Here is a 21036-nt window from a genome sequence, read left to right on the forward strand (position 1 = left end):
TTCATACCTTCCTGCCTCAGGCCCGGGCATTTCTAGGGCACTTCTAGGCGGCACACAGCACTGTCTCTGACTCAGGGATGGGCGTCTGCCTGGTCCTGGCAACTGGGCTCAAGCTTCCTGTGGACAGGGGCTCTGTCTTGTGTGTCTTCTGCAGCCCGTCTCTGTCAGAATGCAGGCAGATGACAAACTCATGCCGCCTGACAGGAATCCTTACTGAAGCCTTCCTTAATAGATGCTCTTGATGTACTGCTGTTGCCCAGCTATACTGTAAAGACAGCAGCCGAGAACAAATGCCAAGACCCAGGGTTTATTACTGAAGGGGGAGGTGACAGAGGGTGAGGGGCTGGATAACAAGTTCTCGCGAGAGGCTGCAGATACCCACTTGGCCAGGGCAAGGCACTCGAGGTGACTGCAGGTTGGCAACAAGTGCTGTGTTCTCATTCCCGTGTGAGTCGGGGCCTGCCCCCAGCCTTGTGGGTTTTCTCCCCTCTTCCTGGGAATGTCCGCTGACCTAGGGTGCCCACGTTGGGTCACAGAGCCGGAACTTGTTCTGGCCAACTGCAACTGTGTGGAGGGGCCACAGCCCACTCTACCACCATCTCGTCTGTCTGCCAGCTCCCGGGCTGTGGCTGCTACCTGGAGGTGCCTTGAGCAGGGCTGGGGCTCGGGCACAGCAGGATGGGCCCGGGGGATGTCAGGCTTTGAGTCAGGGACTCATCCAGCTTGCGGGTCTCAGCCTCCAGGACGGTGGCCTCGGGGGCCTGGGCCACGGCCAGGAGGGAGTGAGAGAGGCTGTGGTGCAGGCCCGCCAGCTCACGGCTCGTCTGCACTGAGCGGGCGATGTAGTCCTGCTTCTGCTTCCGCTCCAAGGCCAGCTGGGCTCGCAGGAGGGCCACCTGGGGGGCAGGAAAACCAAGAGGGCGAGAGCCATGGAGGACCGTGAAGCTGCCCACCCCCCTCCTTGCTCAGCTCCTGTGGCTCTTGTCAGACCAGCCTTTGAATCAACTCCACGCCCATGAATCTCAGGATTAGGCTTTACAGTGTATAGGGGAAGGGCGGCTGGGAATCAGGGAATCCAGTGATTGTCAACCGTGGCTGCAGAGGAGGCTCAAAGAGGGAGCTTGAAAAAAAACAAAACTATTCATGTTTTTACATGTAATAAAATGCCCAGATTTTAAGTACATTTAAACATATTTCCTAACATACATACCCATGTATAACCACTATCTCAGTCAAGATACAGAATGCTTTAATTACTATAGAAAGCTCCATCATGCCCCTTTGGGAGATTTTAAGAAACATTCTGACTTAACTAGACAAGATGAGACCTGAGCATCAGTATTTTTTTCAAAGCTCCGCAGATGATTCTAATGTGCGTAAGGGTTGAGAATTACTGACTGATCCATTTATCAGATGGGTACACTGAGGTGGAGTTATTGGGAGCTCAGGGCACATTCAGGATGAGGGTGGGGCAAGAGAGGCTCCTCATCGAGTGCAAAACTTCAGGAGGAGCTCTAGGTCCACAGGGAGGCCTGCCCTGCCTCACCCGAGTCTGGGCCTGTCTCAGCGATCACTTTATATGAGTCTAACAGAATTCAAAGTGAGAGCTTGAGGTCTAGCTGTATAGTCAGGCCCTTCCAGTAGTGACTACTGACTTCTGGCACAGATTCTGAAATCAGAATTTCATAGTTTTAATTACTCCTGGGATTTGCAAGACAGGGTGAACCTTCAGGTGAGGCCTCAGAGGCAATAAGGTACTTGAAACAGGTTCCCAACCTGAGCTTGGGGTGTGGATCCTGGCACCTGTACCAGGCTGCTCTGCCTGGTGTGCTGGGGACAGTCCTGCCTGCAAGCATGCATGTGAGGGCAGAGGAGGCCCGGGTGCTTCTGCTTGGCTCAGGCTGTCCTCTTAGAATCTTCTGTCTACTCCTCGGCCTTTTTCCCTTCCCTTTCTCGGTAGGCAGTCTGGGGCCTGGAGGGTACTTTATTCCCTGCTCCCACCCTAAGCATAGGAGAGGTTAAATGCACTCAGTGCAGTAGGTGGAGCTGGGACTGGGCTCTGCTTGCTTCCCATGGGGTCTGCAGTTCTTTGAGGCACGAACTATCTTCCCTCTCCCTGCTGGAGATGCACAAGGGACCAAGCACATAGCAGACACCAAAGCCTTGCTGTCCGAGTACCAGGGGGGTATAAGAGCCTTAGAAGATGGAACCTTCTGGAACGTACCTCTTTCTGCAGCTCAGCCATGTGTGTGGCATCCGAGGAGACCTTCTGTCCTCCTCTTCCATCCTGGGGGAGAAAAATATTGTTCCAGGGGAACAGGCCTTCCATCGGGGGTTTGTGCAGGCCTCCCACAATCCTGGGGCACCAGGGCCCGGGGGCAGGAGAGGCCTCAGAGGGTCTAAACCAAACCAATGGGCAACGCCCGTGGAGACCTGATGCCAAATGTCCCAGAGGTCTGGATGGGACTGGCTTCTTCGAGGCACCTCCTCATTTAAAGTATAATGCACATCTGCCTCGTGCTGGTCCCGGGCAGTGCACGAAGGATACAGAGGAGAAGCGAGACAAGGGCCCTGCCCTTGGGAAGCTCTCCTTAAAGGAAGGGGGATGAAGGGCTGGGATGTGCTCAGCCACCAGAGACCGTCCCTGCCTGCCAGGCTCCAGGACTGTCGACTGATGGGCATAACTCAGTCGAAAGAGTGGTTTGTGGTGTCTTCCCCTAAATCCTTCTGGCCACAGAAAAGATTGAGGGCAGGAGGAGAAGGGGGTAACCGAAGATAGAATAGGATGGTTGAATGGCATCACTGACTCAATGTGGAAGCCTGACGTGCTGCAGTCCATGGGGTTGCAAAGAGTCAGACGTGACTTAGTGACTGAATGACCACCAGGAAACACCTTGGACCCATATCTTGCAAATTCAGTATAGCAAAGGGCAAGGAAGTCTAAGAGGTCCACGAAGCTGCTATCGAGTCCCTAGGTACATCGGGCTGTGGCAAGCACCACACACTGGGAGAGACCAGAAGCCCATGAGCTCTGCTCCTAGGAGCCTGAAGCACTGGTCTGGGGGCAGGTGGACTGAACATCAGCGAAGGCAGCTCAGAAGGCAGGGCTGCCAGCCTTGATTCAAGGCCCACTCACTGATGTTGGGCCTCTTTCCTGGGTCAGGGGCAGTGCTGGGCGGGGCAGAGCCTGGTCAGCAGGGGCCTTCTGGACTGGCTGAATCAGCTTCTTGCCTTGGATACACATTGCAGAGGACTGTTTCTGGTGGCCAGGCTTGGGCTTTCCGGAAGCTGCAGTCAATGAAAATGGACAAACCTGGGGTGTGGGGGACGGTGTTGTGGCTCCACTGCTCTCTAGGACCCCTGTCCTCGATGCGTGCATGGACTCCCTCTTCAGTTTCCTCCTCTCTCGCTCCACCTGCAGAGGTTGGGTGTGAGTGAGAGCCCAGGGCTTGGGCTTGGCTCTGGGCTGCAGCTGAGCTGCTTTCTTGGGGAGCAGGCTGGTGTGAGGGGTGTGGTGTGAACATAGGGGTTGTGAGAAGCTGAACTGCATGGAGGAGAGCTTGTGCTGGGACAGCCCTGAGTGCACAGTGCTGCTGCAACAGAGGACGTGGGGCCAGCCAGTCTTTTCTGTAGAACTTCAGGCCCTGTGGGCCACTCAGTCTTTGTCACAAATGCTGGTGCATCCCCACTTAACTAATTTTCGGAAATGGAGAGCAAAATCTGGCTAAATCTGGTGCTGGGCTATCGTTTCCAAACCACCTGCCCTGGGGGCTGCAGGAGAAGTGGCGATGCGTGCCTTTCTTCGGACCGGGGCAGGAGCTGAGGACCGGAGTCGCCCACCTGCTCCAGGGTGGTCCGCAGCTGGGCGTTGTGGTGCTGCAGCCGGCTCTGGTCAACCTCCAGCTGCGCCACCGCTCGCTGCAGGTGTTCAAGCCTCTGCTCCCAGCGCTGCCTCTCCTCCGCCTCAGGACTCGGCTCCATCTTCACCTCTGAGACCTGAAGGAGAGGGGCCTGTCAAGCTTACCAGGGCAGCCCCTGAGACAGGGGAAGGCGGGGGAGCTAGATAGAGGGCAAAGGATGAACCAGGCAGGTGTGCGCTTGAGGGACCAAATTCTCAGGGGAAGGGGACAAGCCCATGGACAGGCGCTCCCTCCTAGGCCATCTGTTCTCACCAGGCCCCCAGCTCACCTCTCCCAGCCGGATGCCGGGCTCTCCTCCAGGCCCCTGTTCTGCTCGGCTGGTCAGGCCCAGGCTGTGGAGTCGCTCCTTCTCCAGAGCTTGTCTGGTGAGCTCTAGTTCGTCCTGGGACATCAAGGTGCAGAGCAAGTCACACCATGGTGACCGCACATTCACAAAGTGAGAGTAACATCCATACATCCACTCCACCCTCAATCCTCAACATCTCATCAGGTTTATAGTCTTACTTTTCTTGGCTCCTCTCAGCTATTCTAGTGCAGAACCTTCATTTTACAGACAGATAAAACAAAGGAACAGAGAAGGATCTTCCCAAGGATACATGGCGGTCTAGGACTAAAATCTGTCTCACTTTATTTATTTTTATTTTTTGGCCATGTTGCATGGCTTGCATGATCTTAGTTCCCCAATCAGCGGTTGAACCTGGGCCATGGCAGTGAAATCCCAACCACTAAACCACCAGGGAACTCCCTGGACCTGTCTCATTTCAGATCTTGCCTAAGCTAAGCGACAACTGGGAGCACTAGGTGCTGTGCACAGAGCGTGGACTCAGGAATCATGTAGAGGCGGGTACTGTGTCATCACTTACCGGCTATGTGACTTGGGTCAAGATAGGAGCTCTTTCCCAACCACAACCACCCTTGTAAAATACGAAGCGTAGATCAAGCCTCTGGGGTTAAACTTCTTTGGATAAATGGGAAGACTAGTGTTTAGGTTATTTTCTAGACACTCAAGCGTTCATAAACGGCAAAGGTCACAAGGGGAGACAGAGAAGAGAAACAGATGGTCTACTTGTGGGTAGTGGCTGTCTGGGAGGGAGGAGAAGCTCAGGAGTATGAGGCCACGCCTAAAAGTCAGCCTGCTTAGGTCTAATCCGAGTTCTGCCCTTCATGAGCTGGATGATCACCGACAGGTTACTTAACTTCTTTTATGGGTTATTCCTCAACTATAAAATGAAGATATTAACTGTTCCTGCGTCTCAGGGTTGTTGTAGAAAAAGAAAGTGAGAGTAACAGTGCCTGGCATGTAAAATGCTTAAAATAAATACTGATGCTACTGTATAAATGTCCATCGACAGATGAATGGATAAAGAAGAGATGGTAAATATATACAATGGAATGTTTTTGAATGGATAAAGAAGATGTGGTAAATATATACAATGGAATGTTACTCAGCCATAAAAAGAATGAAACAATGTCGTTTGCAGCAACATGGACAGCCTTAGTAAGTAAAGCAAGTCAGACAGGTAAAAACAAATAACATGATATCACTTATACTTAGAATCTAAAAAAAAATGATACAAATGAATTTATTTATAAAACAGAAACAGACTGGCAGATATAGAAAGGACACTTATGGTTATCAAAGAGGAAAGGGGGAAGAGAGATAAATTAGGAATTTGGGATTAACAGATATACACTACACTATTATATATAAAATAGATAAACAACAAGAATTTGCTTGTATTGAACAAATAAGCAAACTATATTCACTATCTTATAATTACCTATTAATACAAGGGAAAAGAATCTGAAAAAGAATATAGGTATATTCAGTTATATATATATTCTATATATATGTATATACATATATATATACTCTGCTATGTACCTGAAACATTGTAAATCAACTATACTTCGATTTTAAATAATGCTATTGGGACTTCCCTGGTGGTCCAGTGGCTAAGACACCTCGCTCCCAATGCAGGGGTCTCAGGTTCAATCCCTGGTCGGGGGAACTAGATCCCACATGCCACAACTAAGGCCTGGCACAGCCAAATAAATGCTTTTTTTTAAGTGATGCTACTAGGAAGAGGGCTACTTCTGAAAAATGTTTTTGGGAATGGGGGTACCAACCTGAACTCCATTAATAAGTAAATACAGCTCAGTAATTCACAAGTATAGAGAGTGCCTTCCCGCCCACCTACGTATCTGACTTTTTCTATGCCGGTAAGAATAGGCCTAGAAATAGGAAAGGAGTCCCACTTACTGAATGCTTCTTTCTTGTGCTCTTATTTATATTATTGCTTCTCGGACTCAAAATGGCTGTATAGGGCTGATATTATCATTCCATATTTTATCAATGAGAAAAGTGAGTCAGAGAAGAAAAAGCACTTACCCCAGGTCACACAGCTACTAAACTGCAGAACTGTATTTCAAATCCAAGAACTTGACTCCAAAGTTCATAAATGAAACTCTTTGTGTGCATATTGTATTTTAACCAGAACAGAGATTTTGGGGCTCCGGGAAGGCTAGTCCCTGCAGGGTTGTGTGTCTGAGGTCGGGGAGGGGGTTCTCCAGTGCTCACATCCACTCAAGGGACCAGGATATAGAGTCGACTTCTCAGGAAAAACGGGCTGGGGTCCTCTTGGTAAAAGAGATAATACCTCTCTATGTCCAGCAGTAAACCCAGCTCTCCTGATGGCCCACTGTGTGCAGACCTTGTGCTCAGTGCAGCGTGAAACATGATTAAGACATGGCCCTGACCTGAGGGTAAAGGTCATACTCTAAGGTCACTTCCTCTGCCATTCAATATCCTGCCTAGAGGAGCCCACTTTTTCTACCTGTTGATACCTCCGAAGTCTCTACCGCTGGCCTCAATCTCATCCTTTACCTTCAGCTCACTTTACAGACCCGCCCACTGGACCTGTCCCCTTGCAGGTCCCACAGGTACATCACTCGTTTCCAAACTGACCGCACTATTTCCCTCCTGCTCCCCAAACCCACCTTTATCTCAGTGAGCAGAAACCTGGGCCCTGTCTTTACTTTGTCATTTCTACATGTCTCCATCCATACTTCCGATCTCAGGTCACCATCTCCCTGCCGACTCCCACTTACAGCCTCCTACTCGGTCTCCCCAGATCTCCAGCTGCTCCACACGGCAGCCTGAGCCAACTTTATGAACTATTATACATCTGATTCTGTCACTCCCTAGGCGCAAACCCTTCATCCACTTCCCACCCAGATCACCCAGGTCCTCAACATGCTGACAAGCCCAAAACGATGGGCCCCTGCTGTCCTCTGCTCTTGCCAGCCCCCTGCTCTATGTTCCAGGCAGCCTCAACTCCCTGACTGACATTCTATGTTCTCCCCTCCTCTTCTCCTCTCCACCCCCCACAACCTGTGCTGGGCTACTTCCTTACTGGTCCCTTCAGATCTAATCTCAAACATCACTTTTACCAGGAAGCCTTTCGGGACCCAGGAAAGGCGGGGCATCCCTCTAGTTTGCTCAGAGCACACTAAACTAATCCTAATTAAGCACTAACCCCAAGAGCTGCACTGCATTGCACAATAATCGCTCTTCCACTAGACCGTTAACTCTGGGAGGGCAGAGTCTGTGGGTGTCGTCTTGCCCCTCCCACCCCACACTAGCACACTAACCGGGATTCCACTGGGTTGAGGTGTCCGTGACCTCACCTTTTCTCACATCCTGAGGTGCAGATGGCCCCGGAGTCTTACCCGCCACGACATGACTCACCTGCAGCCTCTGCTGCTCTGAGTCCCGCTGCAGAACGGAGGCCTGTAGGAGCCCGGCCGCCTCCTGCAGACTGCTCACGCTGGCCTTGCTCTGGGCCAGGGACAGTGCCAGCTGCTGGGCCTTCTCCCTCCACTCGATCTCCCTGGCCTCCGTCTGCCTCAGGGCTGCCTGCAGTCGCTCCAGCTCCCGCTGCAGCCTGGGCCCTGAGGAATCGAGTTGGGGAGACGGCTCCTTCCTGGGCGAGGCTTTGTGGCTGCGGGACAAGTCCTCCAGATCCTTCCTTTGCTGGGCCTCTCGCAGCTCCAGGAGCTCATTTTCCTTTTGAGCCAGGGTCCGCTGTAGCTCCCTTAGGCTCTCCCGAAGGCCCCTTACCTCTTCCCCTTCTCTTTCGTGCCTGCGCTCCTGCTTCTCTTGGGCCAAAGACTTCTCCAGCAGCTGCCCCTGCCTCCTCAGCTCTCTCAGCTCTTTGTCCCTCTGGGCAAGCACCTGCTGGAGCTGCCTCACGGCCTCCTGGTGCCGGAGGTCCCCGTCTTGGATCTCACCTTCCCGCTTCCTCAGGGTCTCTTCGAGCTGCCGGGCTTGGGCCTGGCAGGAGTCCAGGGCGGCCTGCAAGGTGGCCGTGCTGGCCTCCAGGTTGCGGCTCAGTTCGGCCTGCCCGTGGAGATGCTGCTCTTTCTCCCGCAGGGCGGCCTGAGCCTGGCCAAGGGCCTCCTGCAGAGCCTCAGCCTGGCCCCGGGCAGCCTCCTCCTGCCGTTGGGAGGCCTGGCCCTTGGCCTGCAGGGCCTCCAGCTCCCTGTCGCGGGCCTCGAGCAGTGCCTCCGCCTGCAGCCAGCTGTCCCGCAGGGCCCGGGCCTCCGCCTCGTGCTCCTGGGCCTGCTCGGCACACTGCTGCTGGAGGGCCCGCAGCGCCTTCTCCTGCTCCCGGGCCTCTGCCCGAAGGTCACCCAGCACCTCCTCCAGGGCCTGGCTCCGCCGCCCCTCCACCGCCAGCTCTTCCTGGAGCCTCCGTGCGTGTTCCTTGTGCTCCTCGAGCTCGGCCCGGCGCTCCTCCAGGGCGGCATGCGCCTGCTCCAGGGCAGTCTGCAGTGAGTCTGCCTGCTCCTTCACCTTCTCCTCCTGGCCCCGGGCCTCTTGCTGCTGCAGGGCCTGGAGCTCCTGGGTCCTCTGTACCAGGACCCTCTGGGTCTCTTCCAGCCGCCCCTGAAGCTCCTGCTCTTTCAGCTCCCCTTGGTCCCGGGCTTCCTGCAGGTGCTGCTGCAGGACTGCAATCTCCTGCTCCCGCTGGGTCAGAAGGAGGCTGGTCTCACCCACCTTCCTGTGGAGGCCCTGGAGCTCCTGTTCCAGCTGGTCCCTGTGTTCCTGAAGCTCCTGGATGTGCTCCTGCTGGCACTCCACCTCCTTCTCCTTATCTCGAAGGATCAGCTTCATGTGCTCCAGGCTTCCACGCTGAGCTTTGCTCTGGCCCTTCCCTTCCTCTGCCCACTCCTGCCTCAGCTGCCGCTGCGAGACCAGCTCCCGGCCCCGCTCTTTCAGGGCCAGCTTGATCTGCTCCAGGTCTTCCTCCAGGATCTTGGTCTGCCGGCTCCTCTGATCTTCCAGGGCCTGCGTCCTCTCCTTCAGCAGCACCAGCTCCTGCTCCTTCCTCTCCAGGTCTTGACTCAGATGCTCTTTCTGCCTCTGCAGATCCTGGATCTGGTCTCGCTGGGCCATAGCCTCCTGCTCCTTCTCCTGGAGCTCACTAGCCAGAAGAGTGCTGTGGCCCTCCAGCTCCTGGATCCGGCTGCCCTGTGCCAGCAGTTCCTGGCTCCTTTCCTCCAGGTCCAGCGTTAGGTGGGTCAGAGCCACCCTCTGCACTTCCCTCTGGCCCTCCAGCTCCTCTATTGCCTTTCGCTGGCTCTCTGTTTTATGACGCTTCTCCTCGAGCTCCAGGGCCAGGCATTCCATCGTAACCAGCTGCTTCTTCAGGTCCTGAATCTGCCCTTTCTGGGACTCGATCACTTGGGCCTTCTTCTCAAGTTCCAGGAGGTGATGCTCTAGGATGCCCGTCTGCGTCTCCCGGTCCTTCTCCAGCTCCCGGATCCGCTCTCTCTGCAGGGCCAGCTGCCGCTCTCGCTCCTGGACGGCCACGGGGAGATGCTCTAGCACAGACCTACACTCCTCCAGCTCCTGGATCTGTCCCTGCTGTAGATCTGCCTCTTGGCTCCTTCTCTTCAGGTCCAGAGACAGCACTTCCAACACAGCCTTCTGCATTTCCCGTTGCTTCTCCAGTTCCTCGATCTTCCCCTGCAGAGTCTCCACCTCCCCTTCTCTTTCCGAGAGGGCCTGGGCCAGGCGAGCCAGATTCTCCTGCAGAGCTTTCCCCTGGGCCACCTTCAGCTCACCCTGCTCCTGCAGGGCCTGGGCTCGCTGGCGCTCACTCGCCACCTCCTCATTTTTCAGTTTCAGCGCTGAGCGCGCCATCTGCAGATCTTCCTCCAGGGCCACAGCAGCACTTGCCTGAGCCCTGGCTTCTGTGACAGAAGCTTGGAGATGTTCCACCTGGGCAGTCAGGCTCTCCTTGGCTGCCTGCAGTAACTTGTGCTCATTCTGGAAAACGAGATACAAAACCGCCTTAAAGCTGTGCTTCCCTCAGTGTCACTCCACCAAGGGCCTTTCCTTTCCTTCCTCTGTGGCAGCAGCCTTGTCAAGGATGTGAGCAAAAGGAACTGAACGTTCTAGTTAGGCTGATGCTGTAAAAGAACATCCCGACCACACTTCTAGGCTCTGCTCTGCTCAAAAAAAGTCTGGTGCAAATCAGCCATCCTAGACTCTAGTCCTTCAGGTCAAGGGATATAGATCTCAACCTCAATTCAGAAAGAGTAATTAAAGGAGGATTCACTGAGGCCTTCATAATGGTCCTCAGGGCTGTGGGGACAGCCAGAGAAATGGAGCCACTGCTGAAGAAAGCTGGGCACTATATATGCATGGGATTTGACCAGGGGCTAGGATGGGAGCCCGAGCCTTGGCCCCTCCCCAGTTCAGTACCACCTTACCTGGGCTTCCACTCCTTGCAGCTCTGCTTGCTGGAGGCGACTCTGTAAGGATGCCACAGTTTCACGCAGTTCCATCAGCTCAGATTCTAGGGAGTTCTGTTTGCCTTCCCACTTGGATTTCTCTTTGGGAAGAGATGGAGGAAGGCCCATGATTGAAGCAGAGGAAAAGAGGGATGTCCAGGTAGATGGGAGAAGGGGAACAGAGAAACAAAGGAGGAAAAGGCCAAGAAGGAGAGAATTGCATCCAGTTTCATAGAGAAATGACCCTTCTGCCCACTGCTCTGCTTGTCTAGGCTCCCTGCTGCTTCCAGACCCCTGTTTGCATCTGCTGCCTGACAGTTGTGCCAACACGTCTCATCCCGATCACACAGCTTCTCAACCCTGGATTCGAGACAGGGTTGAGCTTCATGACATGGGATGTCCTTTTCAGCCAGTAATTCAAGGATTTTGCAGAGGTTCCTAGAGACCAGGGCGGCTCTGTTGGGGGTCCTCCATTTCTGCAAAAGCACCAGAACCCAGCTCTGTGTATGGCTCTCACAGAGCCCAGTGGGACATTTTAAGACCCAGATCCACTCCCCACGTTGTCTTCTTCTCCTCTGTAGTTGAGCCTTAAGCCTGAAGACCCTCCTCTTTCTTTTCCTGGTGGTCAACACCCTTCCCAGCCTTGGTTGTAGCACAGATACATTCTCCCCAGGTTCCCCCCTTTTCTATTTCCCAAACAAGCTCAGGATCCCTGCTAATCACTCTGAGAATAGTTGGGGATGACAAAATAAGTAACACTGGTAAGTGATTAATGACAGAATTTTATGGTGTTCTTCGAGACTAGGCCTTAGGTAGCCAGCTTTTAAACCTGCAGACAGAGAAAATGGAAGCCTAGCCAGCAACTTCCCTCAGTTCACCAAATCTGTTCCTCCTAATCCCTTCTGCCAGGATGGCCCTCAAAGGCCAAGCAAAGCATGAAAAGTAGTTCATTGGGTTCACCACCCCTTTGGAAAGGCCTCTGGATATCTTCTCGCAGTTGTGGGCAAGCAGTAAAGAGTGGTTCCCAGGCCAATCCCACCCCTCTGGGCTCTCTGCCTTTCCTCACACTTTAGTCGTGTCTGACTCTTTGCAACCCTATGGACCATAGCCCACCAGGCTCCTCTGTCCATGGGATCCACCAGACAAGAATACTGGAGTGGGTTGCCCTTTCCTCCTCCAGGGGATCTTCCCAACCCAGGGATCAAACCCAGGTCTCCTCATTGCAGGCGGATTCTTTACCACTAGCGCCACCTGTGAAGCCTGCCATTTCTCTCTTCACCTCAAAACCCTCCTGCCTTGAGCTTCTCACCTTCCTCGTTCTGGGAGAGCTGTCTCTGCAGAGCCTGCAACTCTGTGTGGACCTGGCTCTTCTCGGCTTCCATATCACTGAGACGCTGTTCCAACTTCTGGGCTTGATCCCGCAGATCATCCTGGGAAAGGAAGACGTGGAGCTTGAGTTCCACCCACGTCACCCCAGTCCAGGGCCTGAGCCTTCTAGTCCCTCAGCTTCCGTCAGGGTTTGCCATCGGGGACCTACTCTCAGATTGCTGGGTTATTTACCTCTGAAGTCACATGCATCTGGCTCCCAGAAGTGATGACAGGCTCTGCCCCAACTGGCTGGAGCCTGGCTTCCCCTTCTGACCCGTCTGTCTTTGAAACAGAACTCCTACTGAGGCCTTAGCCCAGGATCCCTCTCCTCTCCCTGAACCACTTCACACTTTAGCTCAAAGGTCACTGCTTCCTTTCTTCTGACCCTCTCAAGTCAGATTGCACTGTCCCTGCCTCCTATTATCAGAATGTGCACCTGTTACTGATCTAGTCAATTCTAGCAGCTCAGCTATATCTCAGGACGAAGCTGGGTTGCTCAGCCCTGTCATGAGCCTTCCTGAGGACAGAGAGCAGGTGTTTCTCCTTTCTGTATCCCTAGCTCAGAGTGGCTGGTATATTGACACTCAATTTTCACTGACCGATAGGTTCACCATAAGGTGGGATTTGGAGGACATTTCATATTGTCTTGGGCCTAGAATGTTCCTATAAACAGCATCCTCAAATCTCAGTGATCCCCTTTTGTTGGTTTCTTCTTGGAGGTGTTGGCACCAAGAACAATTAGTGGCTGAGAGGAAAATGATGTAAAACAATATCCCAGATCTACACAGAGTATCATGGTTTACAGGGCTCACTTGAGTCCCTCACTCATTTAATCCTCAAAACCTGGTGAAGTGGGCACGGTGTGCCCTAATTTACTGAAGAAACCAAGGTCCAGGAAGCTGAATGCTTTATTCACAGCTGCCAGGTAGTAAGCAATAGAGGCAGAACTCATTCCAACTTGATGTCAGAAACAAAACAGGTCAGGGACTTCCCTGGTGGTCCAAGGAACCACCAGGGGGTTAGCGTGGCTAAGTCTCCCAGGGGGTTAGCGTGGCTAAGTCTCCATGTTCCCAATTCAAGATGCCTAGGTTCAGTCCCCAGTCAGGGAATTAGATCCCACAGGCCACAACTACTAAGACCCAGCACAATCAAACACATAATTTTTGTTTTAAAGAAGAAATAACACAGGTCAAACTACGCCATGAGCCTTTTCAAGGGAAGGTGAAGAGCTTGAGGAAGGAGAACAGAGACACATACCCGGGCCTGCTGCGTCTTCCACAGATCTTGGTGAAGTTTCTGGAGGGCGGCTGCCACTGCCTCAACTGAGAGAGCTGTCAGGAGGGGCCCTCTCTTAAAGAGGATCCTAGTGCCATTCTGGTCTGAAAAAACGAGGAAACACCTCCTGACCTGGCTGCACTATGAAATGAAATGGCCACACCACACCACCCAGCCATGGCCCTGGCCTTCCTATCCACCCCCTCTTCGAAGAATTCCCCCTCAGCAGTTTGTTCATCATGCCCTGGTCTGCATACCTATGTGCCAGACGCTTTGATGGGCACTAGAAAATGCCAGCTATCATTTGTTAGGCATTTAATAAGTGCCAACCCAGGGACAGGGGAGCCTGGTGGCCTGCCATCTATGGGGTCGCACAGAGTTGGACATGACTGAAGTGACTTAGCAGCAGCAACAGCAGCAGCAGCAGCAGCAGGACAGGGAAGCCTGGTGTGCCGCAGTCCATGGGGTCGCAAAGAGTCGGACACGACTGAGCATGTGAACAACAAGTGCCAGGGACTGTGTGGGCGATTTTATTTCATTAACTCCTCAGAAAAAACCCGAGAGGTGGGTACTTACAACACCCTCATTTTACAGTTGAGAAAATCAAGCTCAGACAGGAGAGGTCACTTGCCCAAGGACACATGTCTAGCAAATGGCAGAGCTGAGGTTCACACTCTGACTGAATCCATCCCAGAGGCTGTGGCCTTGGCCTTGATGCAGTACTGCCTGGAGAACTGCACCCCTCTCCTCCACCCTGGGAGCTAAGCCTGGCTTTGCCCAAAGGCCTGAGCTCCTGGGTGGCTCCTCACCTGGCTCTGGGCCCCAGAGGGAGGGTGCTGAGTCTCCCCCGCCATTCAGCTCCAGCCTGCTCTCCCAGGCAGACCCCAGGGCCTGCTGCAGGACAGAATAGAGGCTGGCCAGCTGGACCTGGGCCTGGTGCCCAGGCTGCTGCTCCGCTGCCAGCGCCTCCAGCCGGCTCTCCGTGCTACGCAGGCGCAGCTGTAGCTGGGCCGCCTTGGTCTCCTGGGCCCACAAGGAAGCTCGGAGCTGCTGTTCGGTGACTCGAGACGCCTCGAGCTCCTCCAGCAGCTGAGTCTCCTGGGCCAGGAAGTCAGCCTCCTTTTCCTTCACCTCCTGCTTCAGTAATTCCACCTGCCAGAGAAGAAGTATGGTCACTCCAAGCAGGGAGTGGACACCCTCTCCCTGGACCCTCCCGGGCCCAATCCCACTCAATCCCCAGGGTCTTGGGGTTGTCTGGGGCTGGGAGGATTTCAAGAGGCTCAGCTCTCCAGCAGGAAGGGAGGGTCTGGAATGAGTGTCACCCCAGATCTGACCTACCTAAGGACTCCTGACACGTGGGCCTGGGCTATATGCTCATGGGCTCTGGCCCTGGTCCCCTTGGCAACTATGCCAGCTTCCTGCTATGATTAGAAATCTGCCTGAGAGACCTCCCTGGTAGTCTAATGTCTAAGACTCTGTGCTCCCAATGCAGGGGGCCTGGGTTCAATCCCTGGTCAGGGAACTAGATCCCACATGCTGCAACTAAAAATATTTTGCATGTCACAACAAAAGAGCCATCTAAGATCTGGGGCAGCCGGAAAAAAAAAAGAATTCTTCTTGAAACCCTGATACTGAGCCAAAAGAAGACCAGTCATAATAATAATGGCTACCATTTACTGAATGCTTACTGTGCTCCTGACACTTTCTATTTTCCTATAGTGATTAAGAATTATCACCCTTGTTTTATGGATGAATAAAGCGATATTCACACAACCAAGAAGCAGTAGAGCAGGGATCACACCCAGGGATCTAACAAGCAGACCTGGGTCCTGCTCTACCACAGTCTACATCGAGCTCTTACTCCCTTCATGCTTTTCCTCCCAGTTCCATCTTCCCACCGTGCACAGGTCTGGGGTCCTGCTGTGAACAGACCAAGTCCATGGAAGGCCTCTTGCTGCCGCAGACCCAAGGGAAGTAATATTTATTCCCCTTGCTGTGTCTTGCCGGGCAGACAAGGTGCACTCGGCAGTAGCCAGGCTTGAACAGGCCTGCGTGAGCCCTATCCTCTGGGCACCATGTTCCGGTCATCAGCAGTCTGTTCTTGACTCTGGGTCAGGTTCCCATGCTCCACCCTACCCAGTCCTGGCTGCCCTCTCCCACCGGGACTGCCAAGGCCCCAGCATGACTGAGCAAGCACCCGTCGACTCCAGAGGCCGGCTTCCACCAGGGAAGAGATTTCCTGCTGGGGTGGGAGATACCTGGGCACTGAGCTCTTTCTGCCCGGCCTGGGCCTCCTGCATGTCCTGGCGCAGGGAGCTCAGCTCTTGCTGTTGAACAGAGTCAGCCTCTTGCAGAACAAGGAGTCTCTGTTCCTTTTCCACCAGTGACAGAGTCAGGCTAAAAAGAGAGGGGTCAAGTGCAAGTTCGATGCATGAAGCAGGACACTCAAAGCCAGTACTCCAGGACAACCCAGAGGAATGGGGTGGGGAAGGACATGAGGGGGGTTCATGATGGGGGGATACATGTGCACCCGTGACTGATTCATGTCGATGTATAGCAAAAACCACCACAATACTGTAAAGTAATTATCCTCCAATTGAAATTAATAAATTAATTTTTTTTAAAAGAGAGAAGGGTCAGAGGGCCAGGCCATTCTCTCAGGCAATGAACAACCACCTTCTCATCTGAGTGCTCTAACATAGCATGGATAATTAGCACAGAAACAGTAATGATCATGATTTCAGGCTAAGAATAAAAGCCTGCGTTTACTGAGTACCTACTGATTGCTCCAAGGTTCTTCAACTTCACAATTTACTCTTTGGCAAATTCCAGAAATACCTACCTAGTACCTCAAATTCAACACGTCCAGTTCTTCCCGTCTCCTCTGCACCTCCCCTCCCCCCAGTCACCCCTGCTACATTCCCCAGCTCAGAATGGCCTCTCCATTCACCCTTAGAAGTCCTGACCGCATCACAGCATTCTTCTCTCACCCTTCCTGTGTCCACTCCAAGACTACATATAAACCGATCCTAACTCCCCTAACGTCCCTTAGACCCCTTCCCTCCTCCTCTTCCTTACCACCTCACCAGGGTTCCAGCTTTGGTATCTCTTATCTGGACATCTGTACCAGCCTCCTATCTCTAGTTTCATCAATAAAAGGGTTTTCCCCCACTCAGACTCCAGGTAACATAATCTGCCAATACCTCCCCTTGGAGATGATTTGATTAATGTCTTCTCCACAAAACCTTCAATTCCATTGTGACAGAGACCATACTGTCTTATTTAAACTATATCCCCAACCTCTGGCATAGTGTCTGGTGCGTGAGACACGTTCTCCACTAAATGAATGAACTGTGAGCTTCGGAGACAGGGACCATGCCCTCTCTACACAGCTACCTGTAGAGCCCAGAGCTGGAGACATGAGTGGTTAGGGGACCTGAGCAAAGAACCGTCAACCTCACTGTGACCCCTGGATCTGGACGGGCCAAAGCCAACTCCATGGCCTGTTGAGCCTACCTGGCTTTTTCTCTCTCCAGCTCCTTCTGAATTCGGCTACACTCCTGGGCCTCTCTCAGCTTTTCCTGAACTTCCTGGTCCACGAACCTCTGGGAGGCTTCTTTGGAAAGCAGCTGAGACTTCAAGTCCTCCACCTGGGAAGTCAAGAGCATGAGGACCAGGGATAGGCGGTCAGTGGAAGGATGCTTCTTATCTAGGACTTAGGGCCCTTCAAGGTTTACCACAGTCAGCAGCCCATTCCCAACGCCCTGGAGGGCCTGCCAACCCTTAGGTGCTGTTCTTAACTACCTCCCTCCGCCAACCATTCATAAGCCCCTCCCTACCATTCAGCCTCATCACCTGTCTCCCCAGCCTCACGTATGGTGTACAAAGGAGGCACAAGGAAAAACGTTGGCTGAATATAATTCTGTCCAAAGGCCAAGTGATTATATTTTTTAAAAATAAACAATCCAAATACCATCTGAGACAGGATTCTGAGAAGGAAAAGCAACCTGGTCTAAAAACAGTGGCTCTGTGGGGGAGGCTGGATCAAGGAGGCTGCCAAAAAAAAGTGAGGTTTGGGTTTCCCTGGTGGCTAAGACAGTAAAGAATCCGCCTGCCAATGCAGGAGACGTGGGTTCAATCCCCAGGTTGGGAAGATCCCCTGGAGAAGGAAATGGCAACCCACTCCAGTATTCTTGTCTGGGAAATCCCAAGGACAGAGGAGCCTGGGGGGCTAAAGCTCATGGGATCATGAAGGATCAGACACGACTCAGTGACTCAACAATAACGACATGGTCCCCACTGAGAGAGGTTACTAACTATCCCAGGGGTCTGGGAGGCACATGCTCAGTTCTGAGCACCCTTCACTTCTCACTTAACACCAGGGCCTCCCTCCCCACCCCAAGCTCAGGCAGCAGGGCCAAGGTTTCCCCGTCCTGCCAGGGGGAGTGGGAGGGCCTGGCTCTGCTGGGGAAGGGTTGCGGGGCTGCGAGAGAGGAGCAGGGACCTGCTTCTGCAGCTCTGTCTTATCCTGCAGCAGGACGCGGCCCTCCTCCTGGAGGGTTGTCAGACTGTCTCTGTGCTGCTGGGCTGCCTGCTCCAGCGCCTGCTGAGCCTCCTGGAGCTGGGTCTGCAGCATCCTGGTGGTCTCCTGCAAGGGCAGGAGAGAGCAGGGAGGGGAAGAAAGCTTCCTTGGTCACGAAATCTGTGTGGCAGAGACTGTGTCGTATAAATACTGGTTTTTAGGTTGGGTTGGCAAAAGCCGAGGTGGGGCCCAGCTGAGTCGTGTTGCTTCCATGATACCTCGTCACCTCAAGTCCTCACCTCCTTCTCCTGCTCCTCCCTCACCTAGCGCGTTGCTCGCCCAGGCCTTCTCGGCCAGGGCGCCTCACCCAGACCACTGCAGCAGCTCCTGCCGGGCGGCCCGACTTCCACTTCGTGCTTCCACACCCACACGCACACATGTACACACACACACAAACACACACACAGTTCTCCCCTCAGTGGCTAAAGTATTTTAAAAATACGTATAGTAAATCATGTCCCACTCTGCTTTTTCGATACCATCCAACACGTTCCCATTGCCCTTAGTACAAAATCCATCCTCCTTCCATGGCTGACAAAGGCCCCCAGGCTTATCAAGGGACTTGTCCCGGGTCCTTTCTGCCTGTCCCAGGTCCTTACGACAGCTATTTCTACTGCCTCAACTGTTCTTCAAATGGCTGGCTTCTTTTCTTTTTAATGGTTTTACTGAGATTGAGTTCATATATCCTGCAACTGACCCATCTAAAGCAGATAATTCAATGGTAGTTAGCATATTCGCAGGGTTGTGCCACGGTTACTGTGATCATTTTCCACCATTTTTATCAGCTACAGAAACAAACTGCATACCCTCCCCATCCCCCATCCCCACTTCCAAGCACTCATCTACTCTTTGTCTTTATAGATTGGCCTGTTTGGGCTACTGCCTACAAGTGGAATAATATCCCATGTGGTCTCTTGTAACTGGCTTCTTTTACTTAGCAAAATGCTTTCAAGGTTCACCCTTATTGTTCTAAGGGCCTGACTCTTTTTCAGCCTTCGTGGCTCAACTCAAACGTCACTGTCTCAGTGAGGGCCCCGCTGACCACCTTTGTCCAAAGAGGCCTCCTCTGAATCCATCTCAGTTACCTCGGCCTATTCATTTCCTGTACGGCCCTCATCGCGACCTACAATTATCTCACTTATTCTGTGTCCTCTCTGCCACTTTATTAAACACCACGACTGTCAGTTCACCATTGTGCCACACCTTTCTGTTGGTTGAGTGTCAGCAGCTAGCCCGGGGCCCAATGCAAAGAAGTGCCAAAGGGCAGGTCAATGTGGTCCAGTGGCTAGGAATCTGCCTGCTAATGCAGGGGACATGTGTTCGATCCCTGGTCCAGGAAGACTGCTGGACACGCTGCAGGGCAACTAAGCCTGTGGGTCACAACTACTGAGCCCGTGCTCTAGAGCCTGGGCTCTAGAGCGGCCACTCCAACGAGAAGCCCGAGCACTACCCTGAAGAGTAGCCCCCACTCACCACAACTACAGAAAGCCTGCACAGAGAAACCAAGACCCAGTGTGGCCAAAAGTAAATAAATAAATATTTAAAAAAAAAGAATCTACCTGCCTGTGCAGGGGACGTGGGTTTGATCCCTGGTTGGGGAACTAAGATCCTATATAACAGGGCAGCTAAGCCCACCTGCTGCAACTACGGAGCCTGCACGCCACAACTAGAGAGAAGCCTGCACACTGCAACGAAAGATCCCGTGTGCCGCAGCCAAGACCTGACACAGCCCAATAAAGAAATATTTAAAAAAAGAAAAACAAAACAGTATGAAGGAGTGAATTGCTGCTCCCTTTCCTCCCTGCCCAGGACCACCCTCCATACCTGCTCCTTTAACTGCTGAACCTTCATGTCCTGCCTCAGCCGCTCCAGCTGCTGGCTGGCCTCTGCCAGCTCCTTCTGGGTCTGCAGCAGCGTCTCCAGGAGGGACACCCTCTCCTTCTCTGTCTCGAGCTGCATCTGTGAAGAGGCAGGAGGACCAGGGCTTGTTGGGTCAGGGGTCACCATGCTCATCCATGAAGCCACAAGCACACGCCAGGTGCTCTACGTTCTTCTGGCAGATGGGGTTAGGGGTTGGGGGTTGCTGAGGGCAGAGGAAGGTTGGGACCACTGACTGAGAACCAGGAAGTGTGAAGATTGCCACTGGTTTGCAAGCTGACAGGATGTGGTAAACGGCGGCCCTCCCTCAGGAAGTAGGACATACGGCCAGCCCTGCAGCTAACGGTGCCGATCGCCTGCTCACAAGGGCAGAGTGGGAGGCCTGGAAGCCCATGTAGCCCCATTCCTGGGGAGCTGGAAGGAAGTGGTCCGAGGCAGGGGGTCACAGGGAACATGCAGCCCTCCCAGCTGCCCACCTGGCACAGGGCGCTCTCGGCCTCAGCCCGCTCTTCTTCCCTCTGCGCCCGCATAGCCTCCATTTCTGCCTGCTGTTCCCTTAGCCTCGCTTCTAGCTCCGTCTTCTCCCTCTCCAGGCTCTCCAGAACCTTCTCCAGTTCCTGCCGGTGACGGGAGCGCTCTTCTTCCTGGTCATAGGAAGGAAACACCGATGGAGCTGAGAGGGTGAGGCGCGGAGGCAGAGAAGCACTGGCTGAGAGTAAGAAGTCTACCGCTCACCAGCTGTGTGACCTCGGTGTCTTCCTTACCAAGGCTCTTTTCTCATCTGTGAGGTGAGGCTAATTATCCTGCTGTGCCTAGCTCGCCAAGTTTTATGAGAATCAAGTGAGATTTATTAAAAAAAAAAAATCAGGGGTGTCCTTGGCAGTTCAATGGTTAAGACTCTAGACTCCCAGTGCAGGGGGCATGGGTTCCATCCCTGGTCTGGGAAGATCCCACATGTTGTGGGGCAACTAAGGCCATGCACCACAGCCACTGAGCCTGTGAGCCACAGCTACAGAGCCCACGTGCTACAGTGACTGAAGCCTGTGCACCTGGAGCCTGTGCTCTGCAACAAGAGAAGCCACCGCAACGCAATGAAGAGAAGCCACTGCCTGTCGCAAAGAGAGGAGGCCTGCGCGCAGCAATGAAGACCCAACACAACCAAAAAAAAATACACAAATTAAGATGAAAAAAACACGGACATCCCGGTGG

The 21036-nt window shown here is 53.3% G+C and overlaps 1 protein-coding gene across 7 annotated transcripts in view; it reads right to left on the reverse strand.

The window, feature by feature from the left end:
• Positions 1–287: 287 nt before the first annotated feature.
• Positions 288–21036, reverse strand: part of CEP250 (centrosomal protein 250) — a 48365-nt gene continuing 27616 nt past the window's right edge. For 6 of the 7 annotated variants that reach the window (XM_040247454.1, XM_040247455.1, XM_040247457.1 and 3 more), the window contains 15 exons: positions 20304–20471; positions 19774–19908; positions 17872–18015; positions 16884–17017; positions 15626–15764; positions 14177–14519; positions 13350–13471; positions 12034–12154; positions 10704–10825; positions 7672–10257; positions 4189–4302; positions 3841–3996; positions 3314–3415; positions 2225–2287; positions 295–896 (listed from right to left, as the gene is read on the reverse strand). In XM_040247454.1, coding sequence (XP_040103388.1) covers positions 633–896; positions 2225–2287; positions 3314–3415; positions 3841–3996; positions 4189–4302; positions 7672–10257; positions 10704–10825; positions 12034–12154; positions 13350–13471; positions 14177–14519; positions 15626–15764; positions 16884–17017; positions 17872–18015; positions 19774–19908; positions 20304–20471 — 4713 coding nt within the window. In that variant the 3' untranslated portion in view covers positions 295–632. Of the gene's footprint in view, positions 897–2224; positions 2288–3313; positions 3416–3840; positions 3997–4188; positions 4303–7671; positions 10258–10703; positions 10826–12033; positions 12155–13349; positions 13472–14176; positions 14520–15625; positions 15765–16883; positions 17018–17871; positions 18016–19773; positions 19909–20303; positions 20472–21036 lie in introns of all 7 variants that reach the window. The other variant, XM_040247456.1, reaches the window with a different exon arrangement.

This window comes from Oryx dammah, unplaced genomic scaffold, assembly GCF_014754425.2.
Source record: "Oryx dammah isolate SB20612 unplaced genomic scaffold, SCBI_Odam_1.1 HiC_scaffold_10, whole genome shotgun sequence".
NCBI lineage: Eukaryota > Metazoa > Chordata > Mammalia > Artiodactyla > Bovidae > Oryx > Oryx dammah.